This window comes from Gigantopelta aegis, chromosome 9 (genome assembly GCF_016097555.1).
Source record: "Gigantopelta aegis isolate Gae_Host chromosome 9, Gae_host_genome, whole genome shotgun sequence".
In the NCBI taxonomy this organism is placed as follows: Eukaryota; Metazoa; Mollusca; class Gastropoda; order Neomphalida; family Peltospiridae; genus Gigantopelta; species Gigantopelta aegis.
Genome location: NC_054707.1, coordinates 20,273,310 through 20,287,263, shown reverse-complemented (window position 1 = coordinate 20,287,263; position 13,954 = coordinate 20,273,310). Strand labels below are relative to the sequence as shown.

General features: G+C 37.3%; 1 protein-coding gene across 1 annotated transcript in view; it reads left to right on the top strand.

Moving 5' to 3' along the window:
* Positions 1–7,678, top strand: part of LOC121381275 (transformation/transcription domain-associated protein-like) — a 120,991-nt gene extending 113,313 nt beyond the window's left edge. The window contains exons 88-91 of the mRNA XM_041510518.1: positions 652–793; positions 1,728–1,924; positions 4,175–4,280; positions 5,220–7,678. Of these exons, the coding sequence (XP_041366452.1) occupies positions 652–793; positions 1,728–1,924; positions 4,175–4,280; positions 5,220–5,329 (555 nt within the window). The 3' untranslated portion in view covers positions 5,330–7,678. The remainder of the gene's footprint in view (positions 1–651; positions 794–1,727; positions 1,925–4,174; positions 4,281–5,219) is intronic.
* The last annotated feature ends 6,276 nt before the right edge of the window (positions 7,679–13,954 follow it).

Sequence of the window (13,954 nt, the reverse complement as noted above, 5' to 3'; positions counted from 1 at the left end):
TATAGCTTTATCATGTACTGTTACAGATCAAGTTTGACTTTCATGGCGATTTAACCATTTTTGATGGAGTTATGGCCCTTGAACTTAGGAGATACAACAAATTCTTAGGTTCGGTAGGGGACATGTATTGCTTTAGCAGTACTCTCAGAATGATTGTTAATTGTCAATACTCATTAGCCAGACTAACAGTGGTTTTATTCATGTTGGTGAGTGGATAAATACTCTATATTTAATTGTTAATACACAACATTGTGTGATTTATGTGGTGTTGCTTGGGCCTCCACTTAAAGTTAGTTTACATGCTATTTCAGGAGATTCAAGAAATTAAAATTTATTTGGAAACAGAATAATTGTCCACATTGGGTATAAAGCAAGCTATGTAAATACATTTACATTTATAACATTTTGTTTAATGTGAATAACAATTAATGTTAAAAAATTTAATATAAATTGCATAGAGAAAAAATCCATTAATAACATATTAAATATTTGTGTTGAATGAAAAATAATTTTTGCAGTGCTTTGAACACATATACATGCAGAGTATGGAAAGACGTTTATTACGTATTAAATATTTAGATGTTGGATGGAGATAAATCGGAGGTATTTATAAGATAATATTAAAGAGTTTTATTTCTTTTGTGTTTTTAGCTGACCATTCAGCTGGCGTTGATGGGTTTTGCCGAGTTCGTCCTGCACTTGACCCGAATGAACCCAGACATGATGTATCTACACCAGGATTGTGGCTACCTGAACATTTCGTACTTCAAATTCGACATTGACGATCAAACAGGTGTGGTTACGTTTTTTTACATTAAAGTTGGTATGTTGTTAAAAATAAAATTAATGTATGTTTAATGATGCTCCAGCTCAAATGAAAAGCATTGCGTATTGGGTATCGAAACAGTAGTTAATTCACTGTTATTCACTGCATTTACAAAGGAAAGACATTTTGGGACTCAAATATAATGGAAATTGTGATATTTGGAAGGAAGGAAGAAAATATTTTTATTTAACGATGCACTCAACACATTTTATTTATGGTTATATGGCATCAGACATATGGTTAAGGACCACACAGATATTGAGAGAGGAAACCCACTGTCGCCACTTCATGGACTACTCTGTTCGATTAGCAGCAAGGGATCTTTTATATGCACCATCCCACAGACAAGATAGTATATACCACGGTCTTTGTTACACCAGTTGTGGAGCACTGGCTGGAATGAGAAATAGCCCAATGGGTCCACTAACGGGAATCAATCCTAGACCGACTGCGCATCAAGCGAACGCTTTACCACTGGGCTACGTCCCACCCCATGATATTTGGTCTACAGTGCTAAAGAAAAATTACAAATGTTAGCAAATCCAAAGTGGAATACAAAAAGCAGTAGCATGGCATGTCGTTCCAGCCAGTGCACCATGACTGGTATATCAAAGGCCGTGGTATGTAATACCCTGTCTGTGGGATGGTGTATATAAAAGAACCCTTGCTGCTAATCGAAAAGAGTAGCCCATGAAGTGGCGACAGCAAGTTTCCTCTCAATATCTGTGTGGTCCTTAACCATATGTCTGATACCATATAACGTAAATAAAATGTGTTGAGTGCGTCGTTAAATAAAACAATTCTTTCTTTGCAATAGTATGGTATGTGTTGTTCTGTCTGTGGAAAAAATGCATTTTACTGCAGGGTTTTTTTAACCATGTTTTTTTCTTTTCTTTTAAAGGTGAGCTTGATGCGAATCGTCCCGTGCCATTCCGCTTGACACCGAACATCGCTGAATTTCTCACGACGACGGGAGTCACGGGACCCCTGACTGCATCCATGGTGGCAGCCGCCCGCTGCTTCGTCCAGCCGCAGTACAAACTGCCGAGTTTCCTGAGAGCCATTCTTCGCGATGAGTACATCACGTGGCATAAAAAGGTACCATGTTGGTTTCATTGTGTTGTTAACTGTATATGGTATAAGAGACTGTGTGTCTTTTAGCTCGCGGTGAAGGTGCGGGACATAGCCCAGTGGTAAAGCGCACACCTGATGTGTGGCCGGTCTAGGATCCAGTGTGCGATTTTGGTTTAAAAAATGTAAGTGTCAAAAGGTCTCCCTGGTTGCAAATCTTGAGAGCCCGCCACCAACCCAGCGAGCTCTACCACACGTCTCCACTAGAACTGACAATACACTTAATGTTTTGCATAAAACCATGTATGTTGACTATTGTCATTCAAAGATTCAATGTAATTTGTACAAAGACGTTTAAGAGCCATGCGGGCTCATATGCTAGCCAAACTAGAGAGTCCTATATGATTTTTGTGAGCCTCAGACTCCCGGACTCTCCTCAAAATCATACACTGGGATCAATTCTCGTCTGTGGGTTCACTGGGTTATTTACCCTTCCATCCAATGCACCACAATTGGAATATCAAAGGCTGTGGTATGTGCTATTCTGTCTGGGATGGCACATAAAAACTAATTGAAAAATATTGCGGGTTTCCTCTCTAAGACTATATGTCAAAATTATCAAATGTTTGACATCCAATAGCTGATGCTTAATAGATCAATGTGCTCTAGTGGTATCGTTAAACAAAACAAACTTTTACCCACCAGTGAATGCTGTAAAAGAAACCTTTCATCTAACTCGTGGTATGTTACCGGGGGCAGTGTCATTGTAAAATATTGCTTCTTGTTAAGCAGTTTTAATTAATATTCGAGTTGTGTGCCCAAGACAGCATGCTTGAACCTAAGAAGAAAATAAAAAAACAGACTTCGGCATGAAATCAACTGAGGGGAGTGATTAATTTAAGATATAGAGGATTCGTCACGAGTGTCTTTAATATGGAAAATATCAACCGAGTTTACGTTAATTGGTATTTCTTACACACCCGTTGGTGAGAACATTATGTGTTACTTTTGATAATACATAGTTGTTTACACACGTACCATGTCACCAGTGCCATACGTCCAATGAAAAAACAGCATGGTTGAAATCAATTACACTGTGACGTATAATTAACCTGGCAATCTTGTGTCTGTGACACTTAGCTACAAGTGCAACGGGTTGTAAATATCTTTTTAGTAGATAAAAATGTTAAAATTTGCTTAAAACCTGTGGTTTTTGAGGATATGTAAGAAATAGAATAATACATTCGTGTCTGTTAGATACCATTTATTTCACAACTCGTTGTTTAACGTATCAAACTCGCTTTCGGTCCTTGTGAGATAAATGGTATCCAACTGCCACTCATGTTTTATTCTTTATTTGTTAGGCTCTGCCGAGACAAAAACCGATTAACTAGACGATGTTGAAATACATATTAAAAAACATGAGTAACGAATTCTATTTATTCTATTACACTTCTAAAACAACATTTTCATTCAACATTTAGTAAATTACAGTACTGAATTAATCTCCATCGGTAATATGACGTCATCACAGTTAGCACAAATTAGTTTGACGTCACGCATTTTAACTAAATCTAAAGAAAACGTTACGCTCACGTATACAGGTTTTGTTGGTTTGTAAACAAATTGACAGCAACTAGAGACCTTGCAAATTTGCATATACCTTTAAATTTGCATACCATTATTAATCGGATTAATACACTAAATTATCACATGGGTTTATGGCATGGATATCATTTGTAAGTTATAGGATAAATTACCATATTGAGCATTGATTTTTTTAAAATTATTATTATTATTTTCATATTGTGGAATTCATTACAAGTTATTTATTTCTAAATTGCAAAAATTTCTTTTTTTAAATTATTAATTCTAAAACATTTTTACTTTTCTTCTTACGTCAACCTAAACTGAAATTATTTACAAACATTTTTGTAGGAGGATGGGATGGACAATAGATGCTACATTAAATTAGTAAAAGATTGAGAAAAACTACCACCCACAACAACTCTTTTTTTTTGCTCCATTCTCAGATCTTGCAAGTTAAGGTGAGCTTATCACTCTTGCTTGCCATCACTCACCTTAGACTGGTTCAAGAAGAGTAATTTTTAGCTCCTCTTAACATAAGAATAATAAAAAGGTGTTCCCTGTGGGAAGGACTATAGTTTATATCAGATCATATTTACGTAATAGAAATAAACATTAATTTGGTCCAAAATATTTAGTAATTTATGGTTGATAAAGAAATCTTTAATTTTGTTGATTTTCTTGTGCCAGAAACACGAGGAGACGAACCCGAGCACGGAGCCAGTGGACATGGAAGGAGAACAGCTGATCAGCATGGTGAACAAGTCCGTGTCCGCCATCACAACCAGGCTGCAGAGTAAGTGTAACGTATATACTAAATAACAGGTTAATGATGAACCTTGTCGGCTTTATCAGAGGTGGATTTTGGGGGGGGGGGGGGGGGGAGGGGGCGCTCTGGGCCGTCCTAAATTTTACGACAGTTATAATTTTATTATATATTAATTTTCCTTTTTTTTTACGATCCCCTCCAAACCTCCCCCGAAATTCCTTTGGCATTCTGCCTCATGTCATTGGGGGCCCATCCTAAATGGATTTTCTGGATCCACCACTGTTTATCCAGTGAGGGTAAGAGAGAGGGAAATGTTTTATTTAACAATGCACTCGACACATTTATTTACGGTTATATGGCATTAGACATATGGTTAAGAACCACACAGATATTGTGGGTAGTAGTTTTTCTCCCATGGACAGGATAGCACATACCACGGCCTTTGACGCACCAGTCATGGTGCACTGGCTGGAGCGAGAAATAGCGCAATGGGCCCACTGATGGGGATCGATCCCAAACCGACTGCGCATCGAGTGAGCACTGTACCACTGGGCTACGCCTTGCCTGGTGAGGGTAAGAATGGAGAACATTCCATTGGTCCTGAACAGGATAAATTCAATAACATCGTTAACATACTATTGTGTTATCGTGCAATTCACCTAAACTTCCAATAGCTCAAGTTAAAATAAATAACCTTTTTGCAGTAAAACATAAAAAATGTCTGATTTATTCTTCTAATATGTTGTATTTGGAGTTTTTAGACACATTATTCCTAAAAAAAACAAAAACATTATCTAATTTTTGTTGTATTTACTGCCACCCAAAACTTTACTTAAGTTGAAATTAGTGATGCAATGAACATATGTAGTTCAATATCTGGTCAAAGCCAATGAAAGTGGAATTTTTTAAAATTAAAAAGAAAATATTTTGAATGCATTAACGATCTTTTAACCAATGTTTTTTCAGATCTTGCTACATATGATGGAGCAGAGAGTCGCGTGAGCACTTTGGTAGCAGCTGCCAACAGCCACGACAATCTGTGTCGTATGGACCCAGCATGGCACTCGTGGCTATAACACATTAAAGAAAGAATGACATGACTATATATGCTCTGGGAAGGGCTTCAGCATATCAAGAACAGAATGACATGACAGTCTGTGTCGTATGGACCCAGCATGGCACTTGTGGCTATAACACATTAAAGAAAGAATGACATGACTATATATGCTCTGGGAAGGGCTTCAGCATATCAAGAACAGAATGACATGACAGTCTGTGTCGTATGGACCCAGCATGGCACTCGTGGCTGTAACACATTAAAGAAAGAGTGGCATGACTATGCTCTGTGAAGGGCTTCAGCACATCAAGAACAGAATGATATGACAGTCAGTGCCATATCGACCCAAGACAGTATTCCTGGATGTAACACATTAAATAATGACATGACAATATATGCTCTACAAAGGGCTTCAGCATATCAAGAAAAGAATGATGTGACAGTTTGTGTTGTATGGGCCCAGCATGGTATTCTTAGCTGTAACACATTAAATAATGACATGCCAATACATGCTTTATGCAGGACTTCAGCATATCAAGAACAGAATGATATGACAGTCTGTGTTGTATGGACCCAACATGGTATTCTTAGCTGTAACACATTAAATAATGACATACCATGCTTTATGCAGGACTTCAGCATATCAAGAACAGAATGATATGACAGTCTGTGTTGTATGGACCCAACATGGTATTCTTAGCTGTAACACATTAAATAATGACATACCATGCTTTATGCAGGACTTCAGCATATCAAGAACAGAATGATATGACAGTCTGTGTTGTATGGACCCAACATGGTATTCTTAGCTGTAACACATTAAATAATGACATGCCAATACATGCTTTATGCAGGACTTCAGCATATCAAGAACAGAATGATATGACAGTCTGTGTTGTATGTACCCAACATGGTATTCTTAGCTGTAACACATTAAATAATGACATGCCAATACATGCTTTATGCAGGACTTCAGCATATCAAGAACAAAATGATATGACAGTCTGTGTTGTATGGACCCAACATGGTATTCTTAGCTGTAACACATTAAATAATGACATACCATGCTTTATGCAGGACTTCAGCATATCAAGAACAGAATGATATGACAGTCTGTGTTGTATGGACCCAACATGGTATTCTTAGCTGTAACACATTAAATAATGACATGCCAATACATGCTTTATGCAGGACTTCAGCATATCAAGAACAGAATGATATGACAGTCTGTGTTGTATGTACCCAACATGGTATTCTTAGCTGTAACACATTAAATAATGACATGCCAATACATGCTTTATGCAGGACTTCAGCATATCAAGAACAAAATGATATGACAGTCTGTGTTGTATGGACCCAACATGGTATTTCTGGCTGTAACCTGTTAAAGAAATAATGACATGATAATACATGCTCTATACAGGACTTAGCATACCAATGACAGAATCGAATCCTATGGCAGTCTGTGCTAAAACATGTTAAAAAAAGAATGACATAACAATATATGCTTGATGCAAGGCTTTCAGCATATAGAAAACGGAATGATGTGTCATTTGGACCCAAAATGGTATTCCTGGCTGTAACACATTAAATAATAACATGCCAATATATGCTCTGTGCAGGACTTCAGCATATCGTGAACAGAATGATATGACTGTCTGTGCCATATGGGCCCCGTATTTCATTCCTGGCTGTGACACATTAAATAATAACATGCCAATATATGCTCTGTGCAGGACTTCAGCATATCAAGAATAGAATGATATGATTGTCTGTGCCATGTGGGCCCAGTATTTCATTCCTGGCTGTGACACATTAAATAATGGCATAACCGTTGTATTGTACATGCCAGGTTCAGCATATCGAGAACGGAATGAGTTAAATTATTCCACTAATGTCATAATGAGCTGTAACTTGTGCTTTGATTTACGGATATTACCAGATATTATAGTTCAAATACTGACGAGTACATGTTTTATGTACATGTGCTAAACAAAATGTAAAGGTTTCTTTATATGCATAAGTCATTTTCTAACAGTGTGTACACTTAACAGAAATAGTATTTTCCTGCATTCCACTTTTCATTTCAGTCCTATCTGCACTATTCTTACAGTAGGTATCAGATGGTCTTTTTTTGCATGGTCTTTTTGTTTCTGATCATCACAGCAGTGATTGTTTCATGTTACATGATAACAGTGCCCAGATTATTGTGAAAGGAACACTAATGACATGACTGGGTCAGTGTGCTTAAATTTTAAATTTCTTTTCGTTCATTTCAACTTATTTTCGTGCTTATATATCCAGTTAAGGTTCGAGGAGGCTGTCCTGGGCACACACATCAGCTATCTGGGCTGTCTGTCCAGGACAATGAGTTAGTGGTTAGTGAGAAAGAAGAGGGTGTAGTGGTCTTACACCTACCCATTGAGTCGTTATGGGTGGGAGCCGGTACCGGGCTGTGAACCATGTACCTACCAGCCTTATGTCCGATGGTTTAACCACGACACCACCGAGGCCCGTATTTCTTTTCATACATAACCTGACCTTTGGCACTTTTTCCTGGTTGCATAAACAGCCAGTCCAACATGTTCAGACTATGAAGGAGAAAGAAAGGAAGTAGTAACAGAAACAGGATGCCCATGACTCTTGTGGAAGATTTGAGCCATTTGACTAACTGTTGGGATGTTGGCGCCAGACCATTTGACTAGAAGGAAAGTGCCATAGGTTGGAGGTCAGGTTAAATATTTGAGAAAAGATATTACCATATAACATTGGCACACTATGGAGATAATCGTGAAAAGGGCGACCAATCCAAGTTTTCTTCGTTCAGTATAAGCATGAACATTGCATCATCATCATTTTGTGTTCATTCTTATAATAACTAATAGTTAATGACTTCCTTTATATATTTTTTTTTTTTATAGTGAAATACGACGGAAGTGAATTTAATTATCTGCAAAGCTAATTATATTCATTTTATATACTTGTGTTTGAAATAGTAATGTATCATTTGGTTCAGTCTTGTCAGATTTTAATTGAATGATCTATCATGTATGAAATATGACTTGCAATCTTTAAGATATTATATTTTATTACTTTTATGTAAAATAGCATTGCATCATGTTCATCAATCTTGTCAGAATTAAAAGGAAAGGTCTGTGATGAAAAAAACCTTTTTATTTCAAACTTATCATTTCATTTTGTTAGAATTCAACAGCATAGGTTGTCAAGATATAATGTAAAATACTGTATCATCATGTCTTCTTTAAGAGAAAGCCCCAATAGCCTATGTGTATTTTTGTGCTGGGGTGTCATTAAACATTCATTCATTCATTCATTCATTAACAGAAAGTATTTTCATCTTTAACATTGTCATATTTCATCATGCCCTTAATTTATAAAAATGTTGGTATTAATATGTATTATACAAAATCACACTATGCTTTCATAATATCACCATTTTAGGAGTCTATAGATGTTTGTGTTAGATTAAATACGTAATATATTATTACGTTTATTTATCACAAACAATGTAGTGACTAGATGTAATATAAAAATTAGATTTTATATAAAATGAATGTATTTAATATAGAATAGTTTTTTTTTACTCCTTTTTTTTTTTTTTTTTTGGTATGTATGTTGTGATATTATTTATAAACATTTACTCATTCAATACAGAAAGTGATAATTAGTTTTATTATTCACATGATAGAAAATAAGGACTATGTGAAAATGTTCACCGGTAGGATGGAATTTTAGGCTCTGTGATGTCACATTTCTATATCCATGTTCACAAATGTTTGAGAAAGTCGCTAGGCCTCACAGAATCTCTGGTTGGTGACCTGGATATTATTGTAATACATTTGATGATTTCCACTAGCCCAGGAGCGTAGCGTGGGGGGGGGGGGGGGGGGGGGGGGGGTGTCGAATATGAACCAAGTGGACCCTTTTTCTATTTTGTTTATGCACCACCAGAAACTCCATACATATAAACCTGTATGCTTTAGTTCTGAAAGCAGACCATTTGCTTCAGTGGGGGGTTCGTCCGAACCCCCTCCCCCAGCCTACGCCCCCTGTAGCCCAGACTACAAATTTACTATTCGGGACTGAGGGCTTAGTGGATATGTCGATCCCGGTGTATAGGTAGAACTTTCAGTACTTTGAAGTAGAGTACTCGTCCGATCAGTCGTTCAGTATTTTATACACACTATGCCATTCATAACGGTGTACAAAGCAGTTTCCTGGTTCATACTAAATGAATGTCAGAAATTGTCATGTCAGTTATTAAATAATATGTACATTATCATGAAACTATTTCACATTTAACAGAGTTCAGGGGTCTAGCTTGGGATTTTTAAGGTGGTACGCAGACTTTTTTGTTATGAAATAAAACGTTATTGGCTGTGCGTTTACATCATATATTTTAATTTTTTTAAAATATTTGTAATCAGGTGGTATGTAGCTGCGTACCTGCGTATATGGAAGCTAGACCCCTGAGTTCAACAAACTCATCTCATCATCACACATAGTATACATTCAGGCATGAATTATCATTTAATGAACACTTATATATACTGAATGCCATTGGAAATGCACCACCCAGTTTTCACTTATTTTATTGCTTTAAAAAAAATAAAAAAATTGAATGGATTAGATACAAGTTATACAACTTATTAGGCCGTCTCCATAATACATGCATGTCACGACAGTAATATATATTTATGCAAATTGTCAGTTGTACTGCTGTTACATGTGTTGCTATAAAAGGGACAACTTTAACCATTGTATACAGTTTTTGGTTTATTTATTGCCTACTAAAATGCATTCAGTTATACAACGTTAAGCTGTATCCTAACCGGATACGAGTGATTATTTTAGAAATCATTGCTTTCAATTGCTGTATCCTAACCGAACGCGTGCGACGAGACATAATTATCTGTCGCACCGTACGCGTGCGGTTAGGATACGGCGATTGAAATCAGTGGTTTCTAAAAATATCGCTTTCGTCGCTCGCGGCCGGTTAAGATGCAGCTTTAAATGTTCATTCATTCATTCACCCACCGAGTCGTTAAAACTGCGTGGGAGCCGTTACCGGGCTGCGAACCCAGTACCTACCAGCCGTATGTCCACTGATGCTGGTAGTTAAATGTATTGTTATTTCTTCTCGTATACTTTTACAACTACAAACCTTGACTGGTGCATTTTCAGTGGAGTTGAGTATATTTATATAAGTACTGTATTAATGTGAGGAAGTCGAAATAATAATGTGGTATTCGATTTGTTTAAGAATCGTCTGAAGCAGGAAGTACTGTCTGCGTTTTTCCCAAAGTATATTTACATATATTGTACAGTATTTGTAGAATCCATTTTTGACCATCAAAACTGAATGTATTTACTTCTAACATCATTAATAAATATGATGTCATAACAAATATGTGTTCTTTTAAATTACTTAGTTTAAAAGATTGATATTTTTATACGCCCGTCTATGATGGGTCGTATTATGTATGGTATGGCGTTGTCCGTACGTACGTCCGTCCATACATCCATCTGTTAACTTTTTCATGTCCGGACCATATCTTACATACAGATGCATACAGGATCACCAAACCTCGCACGTATGAACAACATGGGATGTCTGTGTGTCGCATACTATTACTGGGTCACTGTGACCTACCTTTCAGTCTACTTCACATAACAATAAATCCTTGTCTGGACCATATCTTGCATACAGGACCATCAGACCTCACATGTTAGAACAACTTGGGATGGTGGTGTGTCACATACAATTACTAGGTCTCTGTGATACAAATAAATCAAATAATTTGTCTATTCTTAACATCATATGGTTTTCCATCAAACTCCTGACGGGCGTATCATGTACCTCACCGGTACTCTTGTATATTTTATCGATGTCATTCATCTTACAAGAAGGGGCGGGACTGGTACAGTCGTAAAGCGCTCGCTTGATACACGGTCGGTCTCGGATGGATCCCCGTCTTTGGGCCCATTGGGCTATTTTTCATTCCAACCAGTTCACCACGACTGGCATATCAAAAGACGTGGTATCTGCTATTCTGTTTGTGGGATGGTACATATAAAAAATCCCTTGCTACTTATAGAAAAAATGTAGAGGGTTTCCTCTCTAAGACTGTTAAAAGTTCAAAATGCTTTGACATTGAATAGCCGATGATTAATAAATCAATGTGCTCTAGTGGTGTTGTTAAAACAAAAGTTCATCTTACAAGAAGGTAGTAGGAAGGGTGTATTTCCTTAAACGTGTGGGGAGGGGGGCAGGTTTTAGTTTAGTCGGTAAAGCAATCGCCTTAGGTCACAGGCGTACGGGCTCCCATTTTTGTAGGAGGCAAGCAGCCTTTTGCCCGAATTGAACAAAAATGCCCGAATCTAAATAACATCTGGATCATTTATTCATATTAGCATTACTACCAAGCAGCTATATAGGGTTGCAAAAGAATCACTACACATAGCTACATGGATTACAACTGATTTTGAGCATAGAATGATGGAAATAGATGGTAAAAAGGTCTCAGGTTAGCACATTTTGCTCGAATATATGTATCATTTCCCCCCAAATTTTAAGTTTTGCTCCAGCACCACCCATCTTCCCCTCCATCCCCACCCCGCCACCCCACGTCTCGTACGCTTTTGGCAGAGGTTGTTAGGTCGTAAGATTACACTACCTTGGTGGATCCATTCTGTGATGAGTCCTGTCTCAGTCAGGGCCGGATTTAGACCGGGGGGGGGGGGGGGGCACTTCAGGTTCGGGGGCCCCTCAACATAGAAACTAAATTATATGACAAATAAAAAAATTAACTAATGTTATAATTATTAAATTTTTTAATTAAATGAAGTCCTTAGTCTGGGGGGCACTGGTCTCGGTGTGCCTCGTACTCTCCTAAATAGTTTTTATTGTATTATTACTATTCAGGCACGTGCATATATCGTTAGCCCGAAGACTACTTCATCCTTCCTGCACCGCCTGTAGGATGACTGGCACTCTCCCAGGACTGGCTTGACAGAATGAAGCTTGTTCGTGACCACACCATCCCAATCATCTTGCCAAGTCGAAAAGGTATATTGGTTAATATGATATTTAAAATTACTGTAGGGAACACCAACACAGACGTGGGGAAAATTCAAAACAGACTTGGCAGCAAAATCTGCCTTTTCATTACCCATAATGCCAACATGGCTGGGTACCCAACAAAATATAACATCTCTATTGATAATTGATAAAAAGACACACTTTCATATGACCATCCCAACTAAGGGATGTTCCAATTTCATGTACTGTAGAGCTTTGAGACCGAAAGTGAGTCAATAAAAATAATATATTTGGATCCACGTGAATCCTTAATCTGTTCCAGGGCTTTGATTGCCCAAGTTCCAGCAGTAAAAAATGATGCTGAATTGGGTAATCTCATGGAAATATTGTCAGTATCCTTCAGAAACGTTTCCTGAAGACACACTGCAAGAGGATTATACTTTTCAATTAGAAAACTTAATAAATCAAAATTGGGCCTAAGCTCACGACAGTTCCACTGGATAACATTAATTTTGTAGAGCTTGGCCTATTCCACAGTCTACTTTTATTTGCCAACGTTTGGGAGCTCTTGGTAAAACACTGTGTGGCAGTGGTTTCGCTGACACTGATCGATGTGTGTCAGTGGATCAGTTGAAAGAATGTTACCGGTAAATGGCAAGCACTACAACAAAGCTATGTGTGTGCACAAACTCACTCTGGAAACCTTTGAAAGACTATTGTTTGATACTTTCAAAAGACAACGCGAAAGTGCAGACTCTGATCCAGAAGGTCAGTGCAGAACTAGGCCCATTAAAGGGAAGATCTCTGTCTGAAGTGTTGCAAGAGATGACCGTTAGTGGCCAATGTCATTGTCTGCACACAATTTACTGTGAGTACATTGATAAGGTGCAAAGTGGTGAACTAGGACTAACAGCACAGTTTTGGATTCATTACATTGACAGAATATGACTGATTTTAAAGGGACATTCCTGAGTTTGCCGCCTTTTTTAAGATGTTATCGACTAACAGAGACTTTTTAACGATTGTAATTACATATCAAATATATTTTTCTACATACAATATTAGTGACTGCGTATTAAACGTGTTTCTAATCGTTCTAATATTTGTACTAGGTTAAATTTCATTTTATTTCCTAAAATATAATTGTTTTGTACGTACGAAATTATTTGAAGACAAAATCCAGTTTGGGCTTCTTACAAATATTAAGACGACCAGAAACACATTGAATATACAGGCACTGATATTATAAACAAGAAAATACATTTACTATGTACGTTTAATCGCAGAAATATTTTATAAGTTGGAAACATGTTACAATGCAGCAAACTCAGGAATGTCCCAGGAAGGGACAATTAAGGCATTTGGCCTGGTATGCATATTCAACGATATATAATGCACATTATTGCTTAATATCAACAAGTATAATCGTATAGTTAATTAATAAAATGGTTAAATGTGACGGCTATTATATATAACGGGCACAGCCATTTTGTACCATCTCAGTGAGTACGCCCTCTGGCGAGCTGGTGGTTACGCAATACTTAACGCGTAACGTCAGGAATGAGCCTTAGAACTAGAGAA